The sequence below is a fragment of the Anopheles gambiae genome, chromosome 2, assembly GCF_943734735.2.
Source record: "Anopheles gambiae chromosome 2, idAnoGambNW_F1_1, whole genome shotgun sequence".
In the NCBI taxonomy this organism is placed as follows: Eukaryota; Metazoa; Arthropoda; class Insecta; order Diptera; family Culicidae; genus Anopheles; species Anopheles gambiae.
Genome location: NC_064601.1, coordinates 95,602,454 through 95,630,112, shown reverse-complemented (window position 1 = coordinate 95,630,112; position 27,659 = coordinate 95,602,454). Strand labels below are relative to the sequence as shown.

At 47.0% G+C, this 27,659-nt stretch overlaps 6 protein-coding genes across 25 annotated transcripts in view; 1 reads left to right on the top strand and 5 right to left on the bottom strand.

Annotated features, from left to right (window-relative positions):
* Positions 1–6,602, bottom strand: part of LOC1276778 (triple functional domain protein) — a 67,987-nt gene extending 61,385 nt beyond the window's left edge. Inside the window, exons 1-2 of one of the 7 annotated variants that reach the window (XM_061651603.1) lie at positions 6,473–6,602; positions 715–2,499 (exon numbers count right to left, since the gene is read on the bottom strand). In XM_061651603.1, the coding sequence (XP_061507587.1) occupies positions 715–893 (179 nt within the window). In that variant the 5' untranslated portion in view covers positions 894–2,499; positions 6,473–6,602. Of the gene's footprint in view, positions 1–714; positions 2,500–4,028; positions 4,321–4,783; positions 4,979–5,113; positions 5,297–6,472 lie in introns of those variants that run through there. The other 6 variants (XM_061651606.1, XM_061651608.1, XM_061651604.1 and 3 more) reach the window with 6 other exon arrangements.
* A 483-nt stretch (positions 6,603–7,085) lies between these two features.
* Positions 7,086–8,202, top strand: LOC5667302 (uncharacterized). Its single transcript, XM_001688734.2, has 2 exons — positions 7,086–7,320; positions 7,395–8,202. The coding sequence occupies exons 1-2, from the start codon at positions 7,245–7,247 to the stop codon at positions 7,916–7,918; spliced, it is 600 nt and encodes a 199-aa protein (XP_001688786.2). The 5' UTR covers positions 7,086–7,244; the 3' UTR covers positions 7,919–8,202.
* Positions 7,949–9,625, bottom strand: LOC1276776 (congested-like trachea protein). The gene has a single exon (XM_316164.5). It carries the CDS (start codon positions 9,223–9,225, stop codon positions 8,320–8,322), a length of 906 nt encoding a protein of 301 aa, XP_316164.4. The 5' UTR covers positions 9,226–9,625; the 3' UTR covers positions 7,949–8,319.
* A 1,966-nt stretch (positions 9,626–11,591) lies between these two features.
* On the bottom strand, positions 11,592–14,240 carry LOC1276775 (natterin-4). Of its 4 annotated transcripts, none has more exons than XM_061651335.1 (3): positions 13,470–13,688; positions 12,440–12,658; positions 11,592–12,116 (listed from the first exon to the last, which is right to left on the bottom strand). In XM_061651335.1, exons 1-3 carry the CDS (start codon positions 13,477–13,479, stop codon positions 11,686–11,688), a joined length of 660 nt encoding a protein of 219 aa, XP_061507319.1. In that variant the 5' UTR covers positions 13,480–13,688; the 3' UTR covers positions 11,592–11,685. The 4 variants fall into 4 exon arrangements, with proteins under 4 accessions (XP_061507319.1, XP_001688784.2, XP_316161.5 ...); XM_001688732.2 differs by having other exon boundaries at positions 12,479–12,658; positions 13,470–13,639; XM_316161.5 differs by lacking the exon at positions 12,440–12,658 and having other exon boundaries at positions 13,470–14,240.
* Positions 14,241–14,481: 241 nt separating this feature from the next.
* Positions 14,482–17,236, bottom strand: LOC5667303 (uncharacterized). Its single transcript, XM_001688731.2, has 2 exons — positions 15,110–17,236; positions 14,482–15,036 (listed from the first exon to the last, which is right to left on the bottom strand). The coding sequence occupies exons 1-2, from the start codon at positions 15,255–15,257 to the stop codon at positions 14,606–14,608; spliced, it is 579 nt and encodes a 192-aa protein (XP_001688783.2). The 5' UTR covers positions 15,258–17,236; the 3' UTR covers positions 14,482–14,605.
* LOC1276774 (transmembrane protein 184B) overlaps positions 16,762–27,659 on the bottom strand; it is a 31,773-nt gene continuing 20,875 nt past the window's right edge. For 5 of the 11 annotated variants that reach the window (XM_061651332.1, XM_316160.5, XM_061651330.1 and 2 more), the window contains 7 exons: positions 23,807–23,972; positions 23,452–23,710; positions 22,352–22,521; positions 22,029–22,195; positions 21,860–21,934; positions 21,685–21,769; positions 18,775–20,529 (listed from right to left, as the gene is read on the bottom strand). In XM_061651332.1, the coding sequence (XP_061507316.1) occupies positions 20,495–20,529; positions 21,685–21,769; positions 21,860–21,934; positions 22,029–22,195; positions 22,352–22,521; positions 23,452–23,710; positions 23,807–23,972 (957 nt within the window). In that variant the 3' untranslated portion in view covers positions 18,775–20,494. Of the gene's footprint in view, positions 18,377–18,774; positions 21,110–21,684; positions 21,770–21,859; positions 21,935–22,028; positions 22,196–22,351; positions 22,522–23,451; positions 23,711–23,806; positions 23,973–27,659 lie in introns of those variants that run through there. The other 6 variants (XM_061651325.1, XM_061651324.1, XM_061651327.1 and 3 more) reach the window with 2 other exon arrangements.

Genomic DNA, 27,659 nt, shown 5'->3' with positions numbered 1-27,659 from the left:
CCCTTTTATAATGTGAATTGCACCATACAATGCTTCCAAAGGGAAATAGCGTCTACCAACAATTTTCACTCGTTCATCATACACCGCTCCAGCACCAAACTCCCGTGGTGATAATAAAAGTTCCTTAGCCCACCGGTGCCATTGGAACGCGTGCCGTCTAGGCGGATCTTTATTAACCTGCAGCACGTTGCAACGCCTTGTCTGCTGCAGCAAGCAAAGCCTCACCCCAAGGTAGAGGAAGTCTTCGTAGACGTAGACGGGGAAAAAATATTGCATCGACGATTCTCTGGCCACACCGCAGCACCGCGTACATGGGGAGAATAACGACACCGACGACCACGAGTTCCCCATGCCTGCAGTACTATCGCTCCCGTTGTTCAAGCACTCAGGGTCAGTTGCTTGTACACAACTTACACAACCCTCCCGGTCAGTCCGTCACCACCAAAAATAACAAACATTTAAATTAATGCAAACGGTGAAACAGTGCTAACGGGGTTCGCACGCGAGTTGCCCCAAAATGTGTGGCTTTAAATGGACTTCCCCAAACTATTTTGGTTTCTTCCCCTCCGCTGTGCCTCAAACCGGTTCCTTCTTCCAAATGTGTGACCTAAAAATTGCAACCGAAGTAAAACCGTCTCTATCGCAAAAGTTTGTAAATATAGACACACATAAGGGTGGGGGGGGGGGGGGGTGTGGTCCATCAGTTCGCCTTACCTAGGTATGTTGATGAAGTAGCTGACGACCCGCTTGATGTCTTCCGGCTTGATCCGCTCGCGCTTGGTCGTGGCCGGGAAGCAGATGATCGGACCGCCGCGATTGTCCCGCCCGCCGGACAGCAGGGCGAACCGTTCGTTCAGCAGCGGCAAGATGTCCAGCGCCCTTACCCCATCCATGGCTGCTGAATTGTGGTTGTGGTGTTTGTTGCGCTCTGACCCGGCCTTATCTCTTCCAGAGGCTTTTAATTAATGAGCTCCTCGACTCACTGTGGCTCCGTCTTCCGTTCTCTAGATGAGTCACCCTCGGTCGCGGAAAAATGCAAATAAATGTGTATAGAACGGGGTGTTTCTCTGTTGGTGTTTTTCGTTGATCGCTGTGTTATCACTTTGTGGCGGGGGTTTTGGTCGAGTGTCGTCGTGTCACTGCTACGACAGATTCAAAACGAGGTGCCCGGTCCTCGGTATGATTTAACTTCACTGTACACAATATTTATTTACGTTCACTGTACACACAAACACACTCTCACTCACATTCACACTATGTATATGAGAGTAACTTCTTCCGGTACTCAATAATAATGCTCTCGCGGCACGTGTTTTCACTAATGCGGTTCTATCTGCTCCACTGAACCTTTTGCCTATTTTTGTTTTATTTATTCTTTCTTCTTTTTTCGTTCAAAAAGATTGATCGCTAGATGCACAACGATTCACTATCACTTTCCCGGTCTGCCCGGTCCGCAACGCTGATGATAACGACGGTCAACAAGCGAAGCTGCGCACGCCGATGGCGTACGATCGTTTTCTCTGCTGTTGAGACGCGTTTTGATTACCGTTTCGATCGGATTCTCCACCCTTTGCCTTGTCGATCCGGTGCGCTAGCGACCGGTGAGGGAGAGGATCGGGGGCTGGCGGGCGGTACGATCCATACCATCCTCGACACCGCGGCCACCAACGATCGATGACGGCCGGGCGGCGGCGGCGGCGGCGGCGTCGTCGTCACAGGTGTCAACCACCATCCGCGGCGTCGGTCGACTCGCGCCAAACCACAGACGACACGCCAATGACGTTGATGCGGCGACGGCGGCGGCTACGGGAACGATGATCTTGCTGCTGTTGCTGTTGCTGCTGCTACGATCGGACGCGCGGGACGATCGCTGCATCTCTCGTATTTGACGCGACGCTCGATCGGTTTCCGGTTACTCCGGGTAGCGGGAGATGAAGCGGGCGCGCTCGCACACACACGGGATATCAACGCGGGTTGCGCAACGGCCTCCTCCTACTCCTCGAAACTCTTGTGGAGGAAGTGTGTGTTGCACAGCGGGTTCTTCCTTTGCTGGCCCTTTTTCGAACGTACGATTGCGCTTGCTTATTTCTATATTTGAACCACCCTTTGCTATTTCACACGATCGCGCACTAGCAGAATATTGGCTTCATTGGCGCGGCACAGACACCAACACCTGGCGTGCGTGGGGAGGACTTGCCACCCATTTTTTTTTTTTTGCTTTTTTTTTACTGCCCACTTTTATGTACAAACGGACCACATACACGTTTAACAGACACACACAAATGCTATGGTATTCGAAACGATGTTAGGCGCGTGTTGCGTGCACCAAAAAACGGGATTCTAAGAAGCGAAGAAACAGACACACACACAATGGTATTCACAATGGCGCAAGGGTCTCTCTCTTTCTAAACACTGTTACTAGTTATGAGTTTCATGTATAATAGAGGGGGTTATTAACACGCCGTAGGAATGGATAAAATAGTGATTGGGATGATTTTCCTAAAATCGATAAGAAAAAAAAGAATTAAAATTAATTTATAAAACAAAACCTGCCATATCAAAGGGGGTTGTTTTTAAATTACACAACCCATTTTGCATCTCTCCTTACTCCGGCAGCTTATTTATGGAGCATAATAAGCTGTTCCGCCACTACTCCACTGGCAGCTAATCCCGGGCGTAATCTCGCGCAAATGGATTGATAATCCGCAATGCAATTTGCACTTAAAACATACTCCCCTCCACACACACACACACACACACACACACACACACACACACACACACACCCAAAACGCCACATTACGTGCGATTATATTTCCCCGCAGTATGTTATCTGCGTGGCAGGGTGATACTGCCAACAACAACAGTGAACTGATAAATTGAAAATCATAAATCCAAAAGCACAGCATACGCGTGCTTTATCTCGCTTTTCCACCGGCATTTTCATGCACAGTTTATGGTTGTTGCGCCCACAACAAAGAAGCATCGTGTGCCGGGGGGAGGGGGGGGATGTGTTAAATCGATGGTAATTTTTCGAAATCTTTCACACCCGGCCATTGATATCTGCGATCTATTTTCCTCCCGCGTCAAACTTGCACACGATCGATTTTCCGCTGCCGTACGCGGACAAAGAGAGATCATCTCGAACAAATCGTCAAATGTCAAAACCAAAGTAACCGTTGGCAGGACACCGGGACAGCTCCTCTTCTTCACCAGATGAACCGCTCTAAAATGAGGGAAAACAAATTATTAGACAGTGGACGGCCGGAAGAAATGAAAGGAAAAAAAAATCCAATTAGAAAGAACCTAAAATGTCAACTCTACCGATGGCCTTCAGGTTCAAATGCTCCGTGTAGTGTGTGTTGGTGAGCACACCACCTTTGAAGCTTTTACCACATCACACAGCTGTTCTTAGCGTCGATACACTTCCCAGCCTGCACAGACTGCTGACTTCACGAACCGTGGAAAAAAGGGGAAATTTTCCTCGGGAAATTGGGGGGAGCGTTTCGCAATCCCGTCCTCCAAACACCGAACGTGCTCGCTCGCATGAATTTAGTGCAGATGATGATGAGGTAGCAACCAACATAACTCTCGCAGCAGACGCACGCTTCGCTGATTAGCGACCACCACCAGCGAGTCGGGACGGAAAACGGACAGACGGTGCATTACTATTGCTACTGGCCTGCGAGAACAACACTCAGCCAGCTCATCATCCCAGGAAGCAAGTAGGCTGTAACGTCCTCCTCTCCCCACAGTGCTCATTACTTCATAAAAGCGGCTGCAAGCGGAAATGTGCATAGGAAGCCCCGCGTTGCTACGTTCTTTAGCCACTCTTTTTGCAAAATTTTGTGTTCTTCGTTCTTCGTCGTCGCTCTCTTCGTAGCAGACAAGCCCACCGCACTACACACACCCGCCGTTTGTTATGCTTTCTTTCCGTTCTTCCGCACAGGGCACAGAGCCACACAGGCACACAGGCACACAGGCACATCGGCACCTTTTGCGGTGTGCAATTTCGTGCACATTTTCACCTGCAACCGGGAGCACTTTTCTTCATTTCCAATTTCACAATATCAAGGCAGCTCTAATTTCGATTCTACCTTTCATCGGACGCACACACTGTCACTGTCCGGTTTTCGTTCACTCGGCTGCGGTCCGTTGTCTGCGGTACGCGACGTTCGTCTGTGTGGTTGTTGCTTGGAGAGCCAACCAAAACAAAGCCATCGTCGTGCGGCGCGCTAGGGCTAGCGGCTAGCTGCACACACGCACACACCGGCACACACCACAGCCGTATTGTGCGCTCACGTCCTCTGTGTGCGTGTTGCTGTGAGTCTGTGTGTTGTGTTTGCTACCATAAATGTGACAGTACGCGTACCCAAAGCAGGAGAAGATGAATAAAGAGAGCTGTCATCTTGTCGATTTCATTTTTCCTACCGTGCGCTCTCTCTCTCACTCTCTCAAACACAATCGTTCACTCTCTTTCGTTCAATCGCCCTCTTCTTCTCTCTTCTTTTCTCACTGCCTACTGGCTTCTGGTGCAGCAGTCTGTTTGCTGTTTTTTTGCTTCCTGTTGCCGCCGGGTGGATGCCAATTTCCGGAATGTCGGCTACAACACCTCCCCCCCCCCACGCCCCTCTCTGGCCACCAGTCTCTCCTGATGCAACGAGGCGTGCACTTGCAGCGGCGGGGAGATTGAAGCACGACGATTCACACAGCCTCACACAGCCTTCTTTCCATCTCGCTCACACTCTCTCTTCTGCACACTGAACCCTCCCTATCCACCCACCTACCAACCACCACTACCACCACCATTCCTAATCTTGAGCGAAGTTAGTGAAGCGAAAAACACAAGACGAAGGATTTTTCTCCGGCACGATCGGCTTCGCAACGCCTTTTTTGTGGCCACCGCAACACGGCCAACCCGCCGACGGGTGCCCAGTGGCCGACCACAACACTGCAGAAAGATGTTACTGCTCCATATTGCCCTTGCGGGGACCAGCATCCACCACCTTTCTTATACATGCACACGCACACACACACACAGGTCACGGCATCCATCAACACACTCAGCACAGCGAAGCCGCTAACCGAATGGAAACACACTAAAAACAATTACTCTTCTCGGTTCATTTTCCCGTCACTTGTGTGTGTGTGAGAGAGTGTTGTGTCCAACAAAAAACAAATGTATTTTGGCCAATTTCTATTGCTTTTTGGCTTCTCCTACACGTTCTCTGTCACCTCCGTTCGATGGCTGATGTTGCTTGCAACTACACAACACAGCGACGACGTTTTCCGTCAAAATAATCGACCGAGAAATCGAACTCTACCCATCTCTCTCTCACTCTCTCAGCGACACACAAGCACGCAACACACACACACACACATGCACACGCGTAGTTGCGCTTCCTTTGCAGAACGCGCATATCTTTATGCTCTCGCTCTCTCCCTATCTTTCTTCCGCATTTTCTTCTTCGCAGACACAGCCGCGCTCTCTTTCTTTCGCTTCTTCGCTTGCCTTTTCTGCCTTTCTTTCTCTATCGCTGGTACGCATGTGTGTGTCAGTGTGTGCGTTTAATGTCGAAACATTATGCTCGAACAAACAGCACTTCCGATGATGATGGCGAAAATTCGGCCTGCACTGAAGAATTTGGGGCAGATATTGGAGGAAAAATGGATCTTTGCACTCAAAAACATGGAATTTTGCTATTGAGATGATTTATAAAATACCAAAATTCGTTTTTTTGTCGGTGAAAGACTTTTTTTTGCCCACAACACAATTATCCTTCCACGCCCCTTCTTCCTTTGCTCGTCTACACCCCCACTATACCCCCCTGCAAAAAAAACGATTTCTGTGACTTTTGCTGCACGTTAAAACGCTCTCACAATTTGCACATACACACACACACACCACTTCCGATTTGCCATGCTCCGGATACGTTTTGCAGGAAGAGTACATTTGCACCGAAATCGCTGCGAAAGGATAGGAAGCAATGCGCCCCTTTCCTTCCTCCCACTCTCCTTTATTCACACGGGAAGGTTCTGTGTAACACACGCGCCTACTGCAACCTTTTCCGCCGTGTCTTCTCTGTTGTTGATGTCAAACGGAAGGACGGAAGGTGGGTTGCAAACCCCCCCAAAAGCTGGCCATTACCATCGATTACCCCACCCGCGCGCCCAAGCAAACGGTAGCCAACTTTACGCTTTCACCCTTTGTGGCCCAGGGCGAGGAGGCAGACGGAAAACCAAAACGGAGAGGAGAGCACACACACGCACGCGGGTTCTGCGGTAGCTGATTTTGGGATGCAATTTTAACGCGACCCGCCAGCCAGCACGCGCGCCTGCCACCCGACAATGCACGCGGAAACACGCGTATACGCAGCCACTCACGGGACGCGGATGGTTCTTTCTAAAAAAAAACAAACCCACTAGCCCGCTTGTAAAACTGTGTTTGGAAGGGTAGAAAAAAATACACTACACTGCACTTGGGTCGCTGCTGCTGTCGCAGGAGAAAATTTCCGCTTTTCCGCGGAAAAGTTGTTGGACTGACTGACTGACTGACTGCACGGCGAGATGCGCGAGAGCGTGCAAGCGAGTGAGTGAGTGAGAGCCGTTTTCTCCTTGTTGTAGCGGATGGTGGGAGCTTTGTCGGCCATGGCAGGTGATGTTGGGGATTTTTTAAATACTTTTTTTGTATGGAAAAGCCCACTGTGCTTAGGCTGTGATTTTGAACACGATTTTACCGGTTCGAATTTTAATTGTTTGCTGGTTGATTGTTGCCAATAAAAGTGCAATTGAAGCGGAAAGTAAAATTTTGTGAATTTTATCGTTTCAGAGTTACAAACAGGTTGCTCTACAAACATTTTAAGGCTAATTTTTGTCATAATGTTTTAATGATTTTAGAGGTTATTTCTGAAACCAAAACGTTTAGAAATCAGAAAAAATACAGAATATAATAACAACATAAATGTGTGCTTCTCTGTTTATTTTTATCTTCAAATATTGGATAAATTTAGAAACGGTTTTACCGGTTCGTTTAGATCGCTTTAAACGGTACACCTTAGCTTGTGCACCTTGGTCGAACGCACTGTCAAACGCGGTTGTAAATACAAACACCAACTGACAACAAAAGAACGCCTAAAAAATACGTTGTACGCGTCCGAATGCACAAGTTCTTTACTGTATCGTAAATGTTGTTCTATTGCTCATCTCCACAACTACCAAGCTAAATCACAATCCTTGCACACAGAATGGCAAAAGCCCCGGCGAAAGAAGAATACGAGCTGCAGCATTTTAACTTCTCTTTGGAGGAATTAGTGGCTCAAAGTAAACACACCGATCCGCCCTGCAGACCCTTTTCAATCACATTCATTCAATTGTTTTTCACTTTTCCATCACAGATGCCGAAATGGTACAGTCCTTGCAGAGCAAACTGCTGTCCCGCTTTACCGAAAAGCTGATCGAGAAGCGCCAAATCCCGCCGGAACCGGCAGAACGATTGCGGGCCAGCTGCAACAAAACGGCGCTCGCCATGTACAGCGACTGCCAGCCCGCGCTGGACCGCTTGAATGCCCTGTTCCGCCAAACCTTCGCCATCCCGGACAATGTGCTGCTGCCGACGGATGTGCTACAGTCGCGCGGCTACACGGAGGAGCTGGTCGGTTCGCTCGAGCAGGAGGTACGGTCGGCCAAGGATGCCGTAATGCAGGGGGCGGTGTTTATCGCCTCGCTCGACGCCGAAATGGAGCTGCATCGGGCGCTAGAACCGTGCTACCAGGCGGAAGAGGACGTCGTCGAGCTGCTGAAGGAGCTGCAGGAGGAAGAGATCGACCCGCAGGATGTGTTCGATATGGTGAAACGGATGGAAATCGCCGGCATCGTGGAGGGTGCGGAGAGCCAAGTGGATAGTTTGGAGTTTGAATAGATTTACAGTGAGAGAGAGAGAAAGAGCGCATTTTAGTGTCAACTTGTTTTTTTATTACAAAAATAACAGAAACGGATGCTGCATTGTGATTGTGATTGGCGTTCCCTTAGCAACCCTGCCCAGCAAGTGCATGTTTTTGTGTGAGTCTTTTTCATATGATTTCGTCCACTGCTCTGTATGTAAAGCTTCGAGAGACAGAGAGACAGAGACTGAGGTCACAATGTACGGTTTTCAAAACGAAAAAGAAAAAAAGGAGCGTGATAATACAAACTCGGTAACAAAAAGGGGTACAAAAACGTGTTAACAAACCAAAAACCACTCTTGAAGGCAGTGTAAAACCCTATCCCTTTCCCACTGCAAGGATGATTGCACTTTTAGACCCTTCCGTCCCCCATTCCGTTCTACAGCCCTGGTGCAACGACGTTCAGGAACTTCATGAACACTTCCACCCCGATGAAGCAGGCCGCATTGGCCGGGAACGCACGCAACATCACCGGCGTCACGCCCTTGTACAGCGCGAGCGGTCCCTCCCGGCGCATCAGCTCCCGGAACACGTCCCGGATGCCGTTCGGGTACGTGCCCTCCGGGGCCGTCTGCAGCCGCGACTTCAGCACGTCGGCCGGCATGCCGATCGCCCAGTTCGCGATGCCCGCCATCCCGCCGGCAAAGATCGTGCCGAGCAGCCCGATCGATGCGTCCTTCTGCTCGCCCGCCTTCGGTGCCAGCGCCCGCTGGATGTACTCGTACGTGAGGAAGTACATGCCCGAGGCGGGCACATCGCGCAGCAGCGTCGCGAACGCGCCCTTGTAGATGCTGCGCATCCCGCCCTCGGCGTACAGCTGCTTCGCGCAGTCCACCATTCCGCTGTACTTCTGGGGCGAGTTGCCGCCCTGCTGGATCTGCAGCAAACATTTGATCCGCTCGCCCGGCGCCATCACGGTCGTGGTGAAGATGCCCGAAAACGCACCCGCCGCAAAGAGCTGCGTGTAGTTGAGCTCCTCGTCGGGCGTTTTCTGCTGCAGCCGCTTGCCCAGCCCGAAGCCGAAGAAGCTAACGGCGAAGATCGGCGCCACGCCCGTGATCGGTGCCGACATGCCCTTGTACAGCCCCCGGAAGCCTTCGCGGGCGATCGTCTTCTTGGCGCAGTCGAGCGTGCCCGCGTACAGCGGTGCCTGGCCGGCGGCGGGCAGGGGCATCGTCTGCAGCCGCACCTTGATCGTGTCGAGCGGGTGGCCTGCCAGCACGGTACAGATGCCACCGAACCCGCCGGACAGGAAATACTTGATTGGGCTCTTGTTTTCCGACATTGCGTGGCACTAATACACACACACACACACTTCTGTCCTTTCACCTTTCTCGGGTGTGATGTAAACGAACGAACGAACGAACGAGCGGGAGGGAAGGCAGGGGGTAAACACAATGAACGATATTGTGAGGTGGACGGGTTGTAAAGGTCTCGGGAACGAAGGGAAACTGTAACTTAAAAATTGAACGGAAACTAAACACACCGGGAACGATTAGAAGCGCGTCGATGATATCGTACTGGTTCGGCGAAAATATCAACCGTGATATCGCGACGACCGACGGATTAATGCGAGTCTCTTCCTATTCGTCCCGGAGTTCAAAGTACGCCAAGATAACCAAAATATTATGACATTTCACTGTGTGGACGTCACACGCGGCCCGCACAGTAGGCGCTGGTGCAGGAAGCCGTTGCCCAAAAGATTTGAATTACGTTTTGTGAAAATGTTAACGGAGGAACGGGATTGTTTTTCGTAAATGTGTTCAGATTTCGTGGCCTGAGCATGAACAACCGCTTGATACAACTGCAGACAGTGAGCGTGATGCTTTGAACAACTTTTGAAAGATGTTTTAAATCTTCAAGATATCGTGTTTTTGATGAAAAGAGAGTGACAATCTTACAGATCATCCAGTTTATGGTTTGTTTCACTCGAAAGATTCAATTAAAGTTACTAGTTAAAGTTACTAAAAATGAAACCTATAGTAATACACACTCTTTGTTATTATTATTTTACTTTTAGTCGCTTTGGTATGTTCAGGATGATCATCTTCCGGGAAGCTCGATATACACTTACCCCGAATTTGCATTTCCAGTTAGAATTCTAATGATTCTATTAAAGATGTTGTTTCTCATGTAATTCGCTTTAAACGATCTACTAAAAGACGTCTCCTTGGTGGGACATGGACCTGGCAGCTTCGAAACGCAAATAGACAACACAATTCTTCTCAACTTCGTTACAGATGGAATGTCTAGAAGTGAACAGTAAGATGCGTGTTAGGATGCTACTAAACCAGCAAAGGGAGATATTCAATTTCTGCTCATAATATACCCAAAATACTGTTCGGTAGCTTACCCTCATTAGAAGCAATCTCATAGAATACGTCGATCAGAAGAATACGTCGATGATGTATGGGATGGTCTGCGGACTCACCTCTCTCTTGTTAGCCTGCTCACGATAGAGCAAGTCGATGTGACATGGTCCGGTCAACAATCGTTCTCCTGGATGCTCGGTCCCTGGTTGCAGCCTCACATCCATGTATACACCCGATCTCCGACAGGTCTCGCTGCACCTGATCCAGCCATCGAGTTCGCTGTACTCCCCTACACCTCATGCCGAACTGGGAATCTTCTTGGTGGGACATAAGTCCGGCATCCTCACGCTCGAACACACCGCCAAAGATGATCCGGAGGAAGCGTCGCTCAAACACGCCCAGAGCGTTTGCATCCTCCGCTCGAATGATCCAAGATTCGTGCGGCCTCGAAGTCTTCTGGATCTCAGCAGTCGGTGAAGCCCATAGTAAGCACCATTCTCCTGCACAATGCGTCTCCGGATTTCGCTGCTGATGTCATTGTCCGAAGTAACGACCGTCCCGAGATAGCAGAACTCCTTTACTACTTCGAGACTGTCGCCATCAACTTAAACACTGTTTTCCCAGATGGTCTGAGTCTCCGGCAAGCAGGTACATCGTCTTCGTCGCATTGCTTCTCAATCCAATTCTTGCCGCTTCGCGTTTGAGTCGGGTGTACGCCTCACATACCTTCACTGTTGTCCTGCCGATGATGTCGATGTCATCCGCGAAGCCAAGAAATTGGAGAGTCCGGCAAAGAATCGCCGCGCGTTTCGAATGACACCTTCAAGGGTGATGTTGAAGAGCAGACAGGAGAGTACGTCACCTTGCCTTAGACCCATGTGAAATTTGAACGATTCCGCAGATTCATATCCGTAAAAGATCCATTACAATTCGCGTTGTTATTTCCAATTTCATATATTCTCAAAAGCTTCTGCATGTGAGGAGCCCACTGCAGACACTGATGTTACGGCTTTCTACTGTTACCATCTTGAAGATAGGCAAATACCTCTTTGTTTCGGTCCCATTGATTATCAATCCTTCTACCGGCATCGAACCCGTTATTGAACTTCCTCCTGATTTTAGGAACGAAACATTGTATTCAGGATGCTGTCCAAGTTCGTCCAAAGTCTTCACATTGCTTATCTTGAGGTCATCATTGCAAGCAAATTGAACCATCGAGTACACCCCTCTCTGGTCGACGCACCGACTCCTGGATGCAATCTATATTCTTCACTCTTTCCTTATCATTGCAGCTGTGAATTCGGATGCCAAAAGGTGAACTACGGGCCCGCATGAACAGTTACAATCAACAGCTTGCTACTCCTACCATTTATTACCCGAAAATCACACCATCCATATCAATCAAGCCCAACCGACTGCCGCCAGTAGTGCCTTTATCGAATGCACAGCACCTCGTAATCGGTGACGCTTACCTCAGCCCCATCGAACGGCAGGTAGCAGCAACCGTGCGACGGATGCACCTTGCCGGGCGTTTGCGACCCACTGTAGATGGCGCGCCCCATGTACAGCGGCTCCCCGTCCATCGTCTGGCCAATCCTCATGGCCGTTTCCGGCACGGAACCGTTCGAGGAGTACTCCCACACGAACGCACCGTAGCGCAGCACCTCGAAGTCTTCCTTCAGCACCTCCTCGCCGCCGTGGCACACGAACGCCACGTTCTTGGTGGGGATCACCTTGGCCGGCACCATGTCGCCCTCGTGAAAGGCACGCCCCACGTAGATCACCTCACCGTCGCTATCGACGCCGGCGCGCACCATGTTCGGCGGGAACGGTCCATTGACGTTGCAGTGTTGCCAGCAGCCAGCTAAAGAGGGATGATAAAGATAGTGTTTAGACACGGCCATGATAGTACTACGCACGGTTGAATGATAAACGTTAGTTGGTGGGAAGTGATAAAGTAGAGAGGTTAGGGTTAAACAAATAATTACATTCAATCGAGCTAAGATCCATGATGCAACAACAGTGTGATTTGTATTAAACACGAGTAAGGGAGAGAGAGAGACACCCCGAGCCAAAGTTAGTGTACCAGAAAGCCCACACCACACGAGTAACTGAGTAACGGTGTAAAGCGGAATGCAATTTATTAACAGGCGCAACTTATCATTTTATCCGCCGACTACCCCGTACCAAAGTCGCTCGATATTAGCCCATAACCCGGTGGCTTACACTCGCTACCTCCCGATAAAGCGGAGCAAGAAGCCCGTGAAGAATCGGAGGACGATGAGCTGGATTTTCGTTGACCAACCAATGTGGACGGCGGTGGTGGAGCCGTCGGTTCGGTTGGGTCATACGATAAGTCCGCCGGATTAGACAAGTAATCGGGATGGAAGCCGTAATGAGGATAACCTGAAGAGTAAAACCGAAAGAGCCGTGTGTCAGCGTGGTACCGCCAAAGGGGGGTGAAAACACAGGGAAGCCAGGCGCCCCTTTAACATCAACGCAGGGGGTATGTGAGTAGTGTGCGGGGTGCGTATTGCACGTACGTTGCACCGACGCATCATCTATATTTATAGCTTTATCTACGGGGCGACTAAGACTGATAACGGATAACGATACGGAAGGGGAAGAACGGATTATCAAACTGAACGTCTGTGGAAAGCTATGTTGAAATGAACCGTTTAGCTGCAATCCCTATCACAACGAATGACGAGTAGTATAATAAAGAATATTGTTTTAGATCCAACAGAGAGATTGAAATATAAATTAAAATGACAAAAAAGTCTCACTTGAAACTAAAAATGCACCAAAAATCAAAAGAACGATAATTCCTATTAGAGTCCAATAGCATCACAACATAAATTTTGCATTTTCCAATTCAATTTCACGCGTTTACAACACATTGCGCCTCAACATTGGCCACTTGCGTACGTGATTTCGTATCACCTTTCAAAACCACGGCACAGCGCTAGGGCACATTTTCTACCCCAACTTTGTCTACTTGCGCCAACACAAATTTGCCCCTTGAGAAGCACAATCATCTTCACTGTCATACAAGGTGGTAAGGTGGTATATGCTGGTGATGTGTTTCTGTTGGCTCAGCTGTCTCCGCTTTCTTACCTCCGGGAGAGGAGGCTTTGAGGATGGAATGGACTCTCACTGGAAGAACCGGCGTAAAGCTGCGTTTGCTAAACAAAACCGCTCGGATGATATCACTTACCTCCGCTCATGATGATGACGATGATGATGTGCCGTGTGCCGTACGATGGAAAATGAAGATCCTAAAGATGTGGTACCGCTTGCTTGCTATCTGGATCAACGCCGCCTAGATCGGTTGATGGGCAAATGCACTGTAAAGTGGGGCCCGCTCATTCGACGTCCATTTATTAGCAAGCCTAAAACTGCCTAAGAAGCACTTAGCTTGTTGGTGGTAGTGGTGCTGCTACTTGTTGGATGGGTTGGTCATATCATATTTGAGATAAGTTTATCAGCTTGAATTTCTATGTGCTTCTTGTTCCTAGAATCGATGGCACCAACACTCTAGCCAACGGGGTTGTTTTTTTTTTTTTTGTTGTGTATTCTGCATGTCGTATGCACTTTCCGGTTGAAATACAAATTCGGAAACAATGTTGGGGTTTTTTTGCTGCATATTTTTGAGCCACACATGACACACATGGTGACTCATGTTTGTTCTTCAGCTCCATATTTGTTTTTGTTCCGTTACAGAAAACAAAAATTCGAGCGCCCTCCGCCCTAATGGAATGCAAACAGGTTCTTTCAATACAATCCGCAGAAACAATTTGAACAAACGGAAGACGCTATTCCGTACCATCTAGAACAATCGAGCCGAACCTCGTCTATCTCTTCGTACCATCTGTTTGCGTGGCCTTTCCACACACACACACACACAAGTGATAACGAAAGGTAAGATGATACTACTTCACATCGCTGATAACAACACACCTTTGCACAAAGAAGCCGTTAGAGAATAACGATAAAGAGAAGCGGCGCGACGCTCGACACTTAAAGCCTAGCCTAGCCCCTTCATTTCGCCAACAATCAATGCGCGAAAATAAGCAAATCCGATAACCGATCAATCACGGTGCCACGGAGGGTAAGATCTATATAAGCCCCGGGAAAATCTTATCTACTGCCTCACAATATCGCGCCCAAGGTCGGGGCTTACTGATTCGGATGTAGAAATTGCAATGAAACTGTTACACAAGCGCGGCTTCATTTGTACCACCACCAGTGGCCTTCAGTCAGTCCGTGGTTGTAGCTTATTAACTGCCCTGTTAAAAAGTAGATTCCAAAATGTGCTGTCCCAACGTTTACCCATCGCCTTCCGCTTGTGTTTTATCGCTCGCACAGCACCTCATAGGTAGGGACGGACACTTCCGCACCACCGTACGGGATGTAGATGCAGTTGTGCGAGCACTGCACCTTGCCGATCGTTTGCGATCCCTCGTGGTAGGTGCGGCCAACGTACAGTATCTCCCCATCGGACGTGTGGCCACCGACGACAGCGCCGAGCGGTACCTGGCCGGCCGAAGCCGTATCCCAGATCAGCTGCTTGTGGACCAGCACCTCCACGTGCTCGACCAGCGTCTCCTGGCCACCGTACGCAACGTACGCGGCGGTCTTGTCCGGAATCACTTTCGCGGGCAGCAGATCCCCGGCATGGTGTGCCCGGCCGACGAAGATCTGCGCACCGTCACTGTCCACACCGCCCGGCACCATGTGGGGTGGGTACGGTCCATGCACGCTGGTCGGGATCCATGTGGTTGCTGAAAGAGAGTAAAGGAGTTAGAGCTTGCGTTTACTAAGAGGCACCAAGAGGCAAAGGGGTTTAATTCTTACCCATTGTTTTTTCTCGGTTTGTTTCGGCCCTGGAGAAGCACTTCGTATGCGAACAGCGAACGGGCAAGAGTACACAGTGCACAGACACTCGCTCAGGGCAGTATCGGTCGATAACGATCGTTAGTCGAAGTGTGAATGATGGAAACATGTTTATATACGGGTGTTTTTATCTCCCAACGGGGGGGTTGTGCAAACCAATACACACGCGTGCCTGACTTCATTGTAAGTGTAGAACAATGTCGTTAAACAAACCTTACCTCTATCGTCTCTGTTGATTGAGTCCTACAGCCTCGAAAGGTGTGCGTGTGTTCCTTACCCACCCTTCGGTAGCGTAGGTTATCGCCCAAGGAAGCCCACGGTGGAACCGTGGATTGCTTCAGGTTGTGGATTGCTGTGTTGCCCGGTGTTTGTGTATGTTTTAGTAACATTTCCACCTGTGTATATGATTCATTCAGTCTCTCTTTTGTGAGCAAGGAAGCTAGGTTATCACCGAATGATCAACTACACGCAACCAACTAACCAGTTAAGTCCACTTCCTCCGATAACTGTATGTATGTGTGTGGTTTCGGACGTTTCGGATCGGATCGCAGTGGAATAATGCATGTTTCGTCACCGGGTTTCACTTTCAATAAATGTTCATCTTCAGTTTGTTTGTTTTATTACTCTTCCGTTTTTATATCTGACCTAGCCAAAGCCTTGGGTCGTGCTGCCGTGTGTGCCGTGTGACCACCACCTGTCCACATCTCAGGCCGTTTTATTTTAAATCGGGAGCGTACTGCAGCCTGTCCCTCACCACCAGCACTGATTTATAAATGTGTGTGAGTGTGTGTCTTTTTGTAATGCATTTTCCAGTTTTCCCATCATCTCCCATGCCCTGGTATATGGATATAGCTTTGTTTTGCTTTGTTTGCTTTTTCTCTTTTGTTTGTGTTTAATGAAGAATACATGTATATATATATAGAGTGTGAATCGCTTTCCATACGATCCATACGTACCTACACACACACACAGAGGTTCGTTCCTTACGGGCCACTTCACCACTTCCCGTTACATACATTTTGCTCCCCGTTACAACTGTCCCACCACTTCCTATGTTATCATCACGGTGTGCTTGCTACACACTGCTTACAAGCACAGAATTAAATGCTTTTTAACTTTTCTTCCTTGCCTTGCATCACCGATTGGGAAGTTGAACTAGATTTTTTGAACGAATCCAGAAATAGTTCAAGCCCATCCAGCCACTGCTAACTATCTCTCTCTGTATCTTTCCTGTTCTATTTTTAATCGTTTGCAGATTTTGCAGATATTGACGGCGAAACAGCTTGTGTGTTTTGTGTAGTTTGTTTTTATCATCTCTTTTGTTCTATTTCCTCATAACTTCTCTCTTCCATTATCTCCTTCTTGTTTTGGCATACTATATATAATGTATATATATATTATAAAGCACACTAACTAGACCGCCCCACTTTTTTCTCTACACCAGTACATTTTTCCCCATTCCGTTAGTTTTTGTTTTATGGTTGTTGTGGCTCTTTTAAAACTATTTATCCGTTCCTCTCCGTTGCATTTAATTCTCTTTTGCTCATTCGCTCATTAACTGGAAAAGCATCCGGATTTGTTTTTGTATTTTCCACTACACTTGTGTCAGTTTCTGTTCATATTTCCTTTGTATATGTTAACAACAATATTGCCCATGCTGCTGCAGCAGTTGCGAGCAGTTGCAGGATATTCTTAAGAGGCGAGTGCCGACAGCTAGCACGCAACCCTGCGCCTCGCTGCTGTCTGCGCCAGAGGGCCAGAGGGAGTTAAACCACATAAACATCGATTAGATCGCAAAGTTTTGGCCTGATTAGCATGCTGCAAGTTGCACGATACACGGATGGGTGAATGGGGCTGATGTATGATGAATGGTTTCCTTCACTTAAAGCTTTGCGGATCATTCCCTCCATCGTTGCCACGCACATTTGGCTACTATTCTTTCTCTTTCTCTCTCTCTCTCTCTCGTTGAGAACCATTAATTCCGTATGATTTGTTTAAATGAAAAACACACACACACTTTAAGAATTATTGAAATTTCCGCTACGAATTTGGCTTCCCCTTTCCGCTATAGAAGTATAGAACAGTAGATTTCAGTATTGATGCCACTTTGACGGAATCGTTTAGAGAACCAGGGGGAGAGAATAGCACTCTCTTCACACGTTACTCTTCCCTTTACTGGGTAAAGTACAGGTTGTTTGGGTGGTGTGTCTGTAGTTTGTGTTCTGTAGTGTCACAAAAATGGCAGGATTATTGTACTGTATTTCGGTTTCCTTTCGACTTCTGTGCTGTACTGGTTTTACCCTTCCATCTTGCCATTTACTCTGCTTAAGAGATTGTTTTTTTTTTTGGTTTTACTGTTCCCACTACTACAATTGCTGCCTGCGTTTTCAGTTCAGTACTGGTTGTGATGGAGCAGTTATGTATGGTGTGTGCTAGGTACGCAGATTAGGTCTATGCTTTTTTGAATTTTGATTTGAATGCACACGCAGTGGGGTGTTTGCTAAGCGTGAATTGATTTGCTCAGTTTTTGCCTACAAACCCGTCACCGTTTTTTTGTTTCTTGCTCATCTCATTTACAGAGGTGAAAAGGAGAAATGCCATTACATTTAAAATTAAAACCGATACATGTGCCATTTAGAGCTGCCAGACATGCAACGAATACAGGTGTATGTTACACTAACGATAATGATACAAAAAAGAACATTGCGCTCGCTCCCTATGTTGGCGTACACACACACACACACGTACAACGACTCTACCAAGAGGCGCGCACCGAACACCGAAACGAGCTCTCCTGTGCTCCTCTCACCCTGGAAGGAGGAGGGAAATTAATCGAACAAGAGCACTACAACGGTGGTTTGCCACCGTGAAACACCCTCATATCCCTGCTCAGCATTGGTGCTAGTATGGTGGTCCAGGCTTACTGATACTCGTCATCGCTGGACAGTAGCATCGTTTTCTCATTGTAATTCTGACTGATGGTTGACACCTTCTGGGGCACGACACTCGCGCCGGGCATAAATTTCCGCTGGCTGCCAAGCGTCGGCGGGGCAATGTAGCTTCCACCGTGTCCACCGCTACCGTTGCCGCTGGCACCATTGCCATTGTACGAGCCGGTCGTTGCGCCGCTACCGACACCGTGTCCCTGCTGACCGTGTCCCGTCAGCTGATGGCTCGGATCGTCCGGATCGTACGAGGACACACGAATACCGCGCGGGTTTTTACCGCCTGCATGGGAATGGAACAGAGAAGAAGAAAAACAGCACGTTGGATTAGTATTTTACATCACACGAATGGTTGCAAAAACGAAGCATGTTGTTTTGGATATTATAGAGACAAACATAGCGCATTGAATTAGAGAGAGAAAAACATTGCAACATATTGCTGAGAACAGTAAGGAGTAAAGATTTTAATTTAACAAAGTACCGAACGTTTAACCATGCTTACAGCCACAAACAAAAGAACAAACTAACCATACTTACCCCGTGGGATCTCATGCATATTGTCGCTGGCTCTTCGATCTACTTAGTAGGAAGTCCTATCCTTAATCACTGTCAGAGCATAATGTGTTTTCTTTCTTTATGGTCCTCTAAATTTTCGTTTCAATAAACTAATCCGTAATAGTATAACTACATGAAAAAATACGATTTATTATGTAGTTTTGTTGTTGTTGTTGTTATCATGTAAGTTCCTTTTTTTTCTCCTATTTCCTATTTCCTTCCGCAATCCGGTTCTAAACACTACTTCGCTCCCCTATTCCGCTTCGTGGCAGGCCGTTATTATGTATCCCTAATCCGTCGTCCGTAGTCTTGAGCGATCTCTAATACAGTCACAAGGAAAAATTGGATTTCCAATAAGAAACAAAAAGTCAAATCGCTATCTGGCTGTTTCGCTGTCACAAGCCATTAAAATAGACTGCTGCTTCCTGCCTGTCTGATTGGGAAATCACATCCGGATTTTGTTGTTCTGCTTCCTGATGATCCCACACGAAGAAGGAACATTCACTTTTTCACAGCATAAAATCTCTATTACTCTCTGCATTCGACACAAGTACAAGTACACAGCATAGTCTAAAAAAACCGCACAAACGCAACACGCACACACACGCACACAACAACCACAAGGCACCGCGCTACTAAGTTTGCTGCTCTATCGCAAAAAAAAGGTGATAAACGCTTCTTCTACAGCACAAGCCAACGATACATGCAGGTACTCTCATGGGGCGAGCGGGAGTGGGATGCACAGATTAATAAACATTCGGCAACATTCACACAAGCAGTGTGTCTGTGTGGCCTGTGTAGGGTATATGCTTTTGTTGTTGGTGTATTTTATATGTTTAATATTTACAGTCACATTGAGCAGCAGCGGGAACGAATAAAATATAATACTTTTTTCTTTTCTTTTTTAGTTGCTGATCAACAACAACAGATTTGCAAATCAAAAGCCGAAATAACGAAGGCACTTGGAAGCTGCATGCAGAGCGTACAAAGCGACGCGTGCATTGCAACACGGGCAGGCGGGCGAATGGTTATGTGTATTGCATCCTGCTGCTGTTGTTTGCTGCTGTTGGTGGCATGTATCGTCGGATGTCTGCAGCTGACCGGCTGCTGCTGTAGGCATGAGAGCGCGATCGTTGTGGCGAATAGGTGTAGCGCTTATGCTCTATATTACCCATCGATGTTTCTCTGTTTAAGTACTGTCTGTCTACGCTACATGTGGGGCGAATTATCTTTACGCCTTTTCGCCTTCTTGTCTTGAGCCAAATAGTAGTTAAAAATGAACCGTTTTCTGTGTACCATTTTTGGTAAAATATTCAAACTCGATTAAAAATATCATTTTTCGTTATTTAAAAAAAAAGTACATCCACAAAAAAATAAGAAGGAACCGTAATAAATGGTGTCTGAAATTTGTGTTCCGCTTAAAGTCACTCGTCAAAGGTACTGGTGTATTGATTTCGTTTTCATCTTCATCTACGCTCTCTTCCTTTTGTGTGTTTTGTTGTGTTTCCTTTCAGTTTGATTTTTTTTGTTTGTAAATAAAAATAATGCTTCTCTTCTCAAGTGCAATACCATTAAGTGTGGGATACTTGAAGCAATCCTATCCGTTCACCGATCGTTTGTGTAATTTCGTCTCGGAAAAATGTCCGCTTCCGGTTGTCCTTTGTAATTGTATGTACTGTTGCTTACTCTCGCTTTCGCACCACACTCCCTCTCTCTTCTGGCTCGTGTATCACGTATTACTAGATTACTTTAATGTCTAAAGATAAAAAAGAGTGGATTACGCTTTCCATCATCGACCCTCCTCCCTTCTCTCTCCCTCTCTCTGTCTCTGTTGGGAACAAACGATTTAGAGTCTCTCGTAAGGCATCTGCGAAACAACTTCTGAAAAGTGGAAAAAGGGGTGGAAATTTAACAAATTTGCACAACACCATTGTTGCAACATCGATAAGGAGCTCCTTGTCAATTGTGAAATGGTTGATATTCACACGTGTTATTCTCGCTGTTGGGAAAATCCCATCAAAATCGTGTATTGGCGGTGGATTGCAGTAACACACACACACTCACACACACCAGAAGCAGCGGCGTGCGCGCAGCTGAACGGTGAAAATGTTAGTCAGTGCATCGCGATTGCGTGAGCAAAGGGCGAAAGAAAAATAACAACAGGTGCCACCACTGTGCCAGGACGGACCGTGCACCAAAGGAAGGAAGAAACTGTTGGCCACACTGATTAATCATCGCTATGCTAAGATAGCTAACACTGTAACACAACATTTAGCCAGTTAAAAGGGATTGCCCGTGTATGGTAGACCGTGCGGGTGGTGATGATGGTGCTGCTGCTGCTGCTGGCCATTCGGTAGGACGTGCAGTTCTTCCTCGCGCAGCTGGTAATAGCTTTTCAGGTACTGCGGGGCCTGAAATTGTTTCGTATCGCTGCGCTTCCGGTCGATCGGAGATGGGCAGTCTGCAAGTGAGTTTAGTGGAATTATAATTTCCAAACCGTTTTCGCTTATATGCACTCTCAGCTTGAACGATGTACTCGTGACCGGGCGTGTATTTATAGCGATTTGGTTGTACCAGTGCCTAAATGTATCACCAAGCGGCTTTGAGGATCTAATACATTCTGTTTTTTGTGTGTATGTATGGCACCTAAGAAATGTGTGTTGGTATGTATTTTCTATCGAGCTTTTCAAAAACGTCAATTAGCTATTACAGTTTAAAAAACAAAATTCGTACCAAATCAATGTTGTGGTACGAAATGAAATTGTCATGCATCTTTTGTACATCATATCAACAACGAAGAAAGAACTAGCCATCCATAAAAAAGCCACATAACAAAAATAAAAAAAGCACTAGCAAAAATGACACGTTGAAAGAGAAATAAAATATAGCTAAAATAATAAAAATAATAAAACAACAGCGATACAACATTCGTGCATTCACAATCAGCGATCATATAACATGTAACGACAAGATATTTTGAGCATCGATTGAGCAACTGTAATACACAGCGATTAATGTGCGAAACGCACGCCATACCTGAGCTGTACTGAGTGTACTGTTGATACTGCGGGTGGAAGTTGTGTATCGCGTCGGTCATAATATCTTTCGGGTTCATAGTTTCCTGTGGAGCAAAAACAAAACAGTAAGGTGAGTTTGTGAGTTGGGAAAAGTTTCTTTCACAAGCACTACAACACTCTCAGGCACCACATACCTTTAAACTGCTTGAAATTGATTGCATCGTGACGGATCGACCGTGCGCATCGGTCATGCAGCTTTGGGCGTACACCTGCAAAAAGACGGAAACAATATATGAGCATGTGTCGAGCGCGCGCGCGACGAGTGTGGACTCAAGATTCCTTTTCCTTTCCCGTTGCACCTACCTGGTACGGGAAAGCGTACCGCAGCGCGATGGCCGCGAACAGCATTTCGATGCAGATGAAAAAGTTCTGATAGCCGGCGGACACCGTACCGGCGGACGTGGTCGAACCACCCGCATCGACGATCGGCGAAATGACCTCCGCCTTTTCCAGAATGGCCAGTCCCACGCCTAAAATGGATGGAGGAGGAGGAGGAGGAGATTAGCCCTTCTGTCGGTACAGTATACAAAGCCTTTACATCATCCCTCATCCCCCCAGCCCTCTTTCGAGAGCTCTCGTGTGCTCTCCCTCCGGGGCGCGTTCGAGTGTACCGCCTTGCCACTTACCTTGCCAGAAGGACAGGAAGATAACGGATTTGACGGTGCAGAACTTCAGCACGGGATCGAAGGGCGTCAGCAGGTCGCGTGTGGCGAAGTAGAACAGATACAGCCCGTACAGGGCCAGCGAGACCGAGATGTTGTAGATGACGGTGATGTAAATGTAGCCTCCATCAGCACTGCGTTATGGATTGTGTGTGCGTGTGTGGTGGTTGTGGTTTGGGGCAAAATGGGAAAGAGAAAGAAGAAAGAAACCATGAAAATTCAGCCACACTCCATGGAGTGCTCGACGGCGGTGGCAACGCACACAGGATTGCGTTCTCGTTGTTATTTATAGCAAAAAGGAAACCAACTAACTTTCCTGTTTGCGCTAGGAAGACGTAATCTAATGTTGAAGCATCGTAAACAAAATATGAAAGGTAAAGCTCTAATGCGATGCATGTCAATCATGCACATTTGTTCGTTATTGATTTACAGGGTTTTCCAGGGGTTCTCATTGTTGTGGGACACTTCCTTGACATTTTCTAATAGGAAATGAACTTCATATGATGGAAATTGGACTCTACAGCACACTTTTTGACCAACTCCAATTGGAAATTCCTATTGGATTTATCCAACAAGGGTGCTATAGAGACCAATTGCTATTACATTAAGTTCATTTCACGTAAGAAGGAGTCAATAAAGTGTCCCACAGCTAATGAGAACTCCTGGAAAACCCTGTAAGTACACATTACATAGACACTACCATCGATTTTAAAAGCACACATTTTGCACAATCCTTAGTAACGGTTACACCTTAAGTATTATTACGAAAATGTCTCAATACACTTACGTTGCTTCTCGTGCACAGTACATTACATGAGTTCTGCGCTGTGTTTACCTAACAAAAGCACGGGACTCAGTATGCAAACGCTCAACGCAAGACCTGTGTGCAGTGACCTACTCTTCGCCCGTAAAACTGCACCACCAGTGGTGACCATGAAAGTGATCTAATCGATAACATTTCTCCATTTACAGCTCGCTCTTGGCTCCTTTCCCTCTCCCCAAAAAGGTTTACTATACGACCTTCGCCAGTCCCGTGTGGACCAACAACCACAACAACAACGTACCTCCAATCGCCATCGTGGTAGTGGTTGAACGCCTGCAGGAAGATGATGATGAACGCCATCAGTGGCTTGACCAGGCAGAACTGCAGCGTCGCCTGCTTGCAGAAGCGCAGGAATCCGATCGTGTAGGTTTTGCCCGCCAGGCAGCACGTACCGTACAGGCAGGACGATTTGATCGGCTTGCCGCGGATCTCCGACATAATGTTGCCCTCGCCGCCCAGGTACTCGTAGCATAGCGAAAGGAAGTTGTAGATTACGAACGCTGCAAAAAGAGAATGTGGTAAGTGTGTGTGTGTGTATGTTGCGGTTAGAGGCAGTGGTTTGGCCTTTTTAAAATGGAATTGGTGGTACACCTTACCTTCGTAGCAATCGCGCACGGTGAAGAAGTACACGTAAACGCTTTCCGAGTTGAAGAACAGTAAGCTGACCCAGGAGTACGTGGCATAGATCGGCACGATGAACAGTATTCGGACGATCCATCGCTGTTCCTGTGGGTTCGTGTACCATCGCAGGTGCTGATAGATCTGGGCAGGCGATAGGAATAGATGATTCGTTATTACTTGATGCGTACAAAACATTATAAAAAAATACATTTAGTTTTTTTTTATTATTTAACAGTCTACAGTCACCATCGTCACACCGTGAGCCAAACTTACTTCTGCAAGGGAAAAAAACACTAATTTTATGATTCCTTTCCGTGACCACACCTCCCCAAATCCTTATTCCCAACGGTGACTGCCGCACCCCGAAAAAAGAAACACAACCGATTGGCGCAAACTGACCATCGGGTGGCACTCTTGTTTTGCTGGTGTACGTTGACCTGCAGTCAAACTTTGCCAAACCAACATAAACTAAGCGACTAAGGAAAGGTGTCGTCTGTAAGGGACGCGAGGCGCAAACTCTTCCCTCACTACTAGCGCTTGATTAAACATTCATCACACTGCAAGTGAAACATGCGACCACTAGATGGAAACCGACCACTAGATGGCTGCCGCTTTCTACGTCAAGAAAGACAAATATTTGTCCATAGTAGGCTGAGATGGTTGCCGTCTGCCGACCGTTTCTAAGTTAGGTAAAGTGTTGATGCCGCTGCGTGTGTATAAAAATGGACGACACAACGGAAAATGACATGATTTTCGGTGGGCCACCGTATGCTTCTGTATGCGGGGAGGAAAATTCAAGCCCACCAACTCCATTAACGAAACCGTAACGGTTCGGGGTTCCCTCTTTGAGCCTTAAAGTGTGTCTTGCAAGACACAAATAGCAACACGGGTGAGCGTGCTCTAATCGAGGTGGGATAATGTAATAATATTTTTTGTTACATCCGACTTTTGCACCGTGCTTTTCAGAGCAGCAGCGCGCTTTAAAATAGCGCATTTTGGGGCGGGGGTTTTCCCTTTCGGAACACAATCTTCCCACTGGCCTCATGGCTGAGCTGAAAGCTACCCCTCCCTCGTTACGGGGGCATTTTATGTGGGAAGAAGCAACGCAACCTTCGGCATTGGCTCTTTGTTGAAGGCTCTTTGTTGATAATACCGGGACGACGACATCGGCATTCTGCGAAGGCGAAAATCGCATCAACCGACCATCACCAGTCTAAAGGGCACACGGTGTTATCCAATGGGCATCTCCTCTTTTTGTCATTTGATGTTTAGTCTTCATCGCAGAGCGGAGCGCAGAGCGGATGGATTATGGATGGAGGAAGATGGAGCCGTTATTTGAGGCCTGTCCCGCCCTTCTCCCGTTTACTTAATGTCCCGCGCGCGTTTGGACACACAAATTTGGAGGAGGTGACATCCCATCACGGGGGCAGCGTAGATTGGGATCAAAATATGGTGTTTCACCTTCTGTTTTCACAGTGACCGCGCGAGTCACACAGCGTATTCTTGTCTCAACGTTCGTTATCGCGTCGTTTTGACGGGAGAGCATAGACGCAAACTAGACGATGGGCTATTACGATAAGATAGAGTTTTGGGAACGATTTATCGTTTTGTAACGTTCGTGTACAAAACATAGTTTGATTTTGCGATTGAATGCCATTTTGACTGTAGAAACTGAAAGACCTTTCAAAAGGCTCCGCCATGCAGACGACTTCAAAACAGCTCCGGTCAACAAAACAGAGAAAGCAAATAAATATTGAACTGCAAACACAAACACTCACACACACACAACATTCGTCGTACAGAATCGGAAGCAAGCGAAATGTGTTTACATTGTGTAAAAATAGCAGCAAAACACGGTGGCACCAAAACACCCTCCCATAACCGCCACGCCACAGAAGAAATCGATCAACCGGAAACCGTCCGCATCGGACGATGAAATGTTCCAGAGCAAAGGGGAGAGCAAAGGGGAGCAGTCCTCGAATAGGTTAAGCAAGGGAGCAACAGCAGTCAATGGTTGGAAAATGCACTTTTTCTGGCCAACAGATGTGGCCCAGCGCTCACAATCTGCATCAACACCAGCTTCTTGTCCGCCGCTTGCGAAAGATGAAAGATTCCGATTAAGTAATCCCGATACATCACCGACACCGTACACACTAGTAAGTTGGGTTTTCTATATTTTTAGCATCTCCGGAGCGAGTTCTGGATAGAGGTTTTAAAAACATTCACCAACTCCACTCGCCTAAAAACAGTGAGTTGTGAATAGAGGAAGTGAAAAATGTTAATGAATATTTTATCGCTGAATAAATTGCTGCAATACACACACACATACCACACATTTTGATAATAGCAGCATTTATCAGTAGAGCTTGTGTACAGTTTCTTTCCTTTTTTACTTCTCTCTATGTTACATGCAATCTCTCCTCAATGGAAATGTGGAAAAATATCCATTTATTTTCCCGCTGCATGTGTGTGGTGGTACCGATATGTATAAAGGCAAAGGTGCACGCGATCATCACAAAACACTCTCCTCCCCTTCTCTTCTCCACCACCAAACCAAACCCCCATTACTCCTAGGCTCTACGTGGTGTCCGCTTCTAACGGGGTGTTTTTTGGAAAGTTCAGGCGTTTTTCACTTCCCCAAAATGGAAAACACACACACACACTGTGTGTCGTGTAGAACCGTATTAACGGTCACGTACGGTGCTTAATTCTGGAACGATGGACTAAACAAGGGCCACAACAAGAAAGAAAAACAGGAAAACAATTTACAACACGTTGGGACTGTTGGGACATGTTGAGGCTGCATTGCATGTACTTTCTTTAACCACCGTTTATTGGCAAACGGACGAACCTCCAAGGGTTTGTTTTGCTCTCCCAAATCGACAGCCTTTTTATTTAATATTTAAGGTTTTCTATTAAGGACAACTTTGTTTATTTTTTTGCTGTCCAACACATAGAGAATGTGTCTTTTTTTTTTTGATAGAGTCACACGCTTATCCTTCACTTAATTTGTTCCCTTCAAAGGTGTGTCCAAAGGGTTATCGAATAAAAAGGACACTTTTCCTTTTCCGGTTATAAAGCGTACAACCAACCAACCAACACCAAACCGAATTTACTCTCTCCCCACTGGGGGGCCAAAGGATAAACATCAATTTCAAACCCTTTACACACGCCACACGTGCAAATGCGTTCCCAAAGCGTTCGATATTTGCACGGCAACTTAAATAAATTTACAGGTTTCCATCACTGCGCCTTCGAGAAACCTTTCGAGCCTTGTTTTTTTTTATTTTGAAACCCAAAAGAAGAACATGTGGCGTAAAATATTATACGCTTTCGGTGGAAACCATTTCAAATACGGCTACGGGGTGTTATTTTCCCCATCCCGACCCCTTTTTAACGTCTTTATGCGTGGGTCGTTAGAGCGAATTCATATTTATGTCTCCATAAATCTGACATTCAAATGCATCTTCCTTTTTTTTTGTTCCTCCCCTTTAAACGAAAAACAGGTTCTTTAAGATGCTTTTTAATAAAGAGATATCTTTGCAGGGCTGATTAGCATATCTTTTTAGAAAAGAAGTTGCAAAAAACTATGTACAATCTTTCCAAAAAAGGACATTGGAGTGGAGCAAAGTGCCTTATGCTTTCCCGGAAAAGGACCACTTGAAATGCCCATGGTAGTAAAATGGAAGGAGAGAGCAACAAAAAAGACACAAAACTAAGCTGAACGAAAGCAAAACAACACATCAGTCAGAATGTGTGTACTACTGTATACTAAACAGAGGCTCCTTGAAGGACATAAAATCGAGCGAAAAGAAAAACTTCTACTCT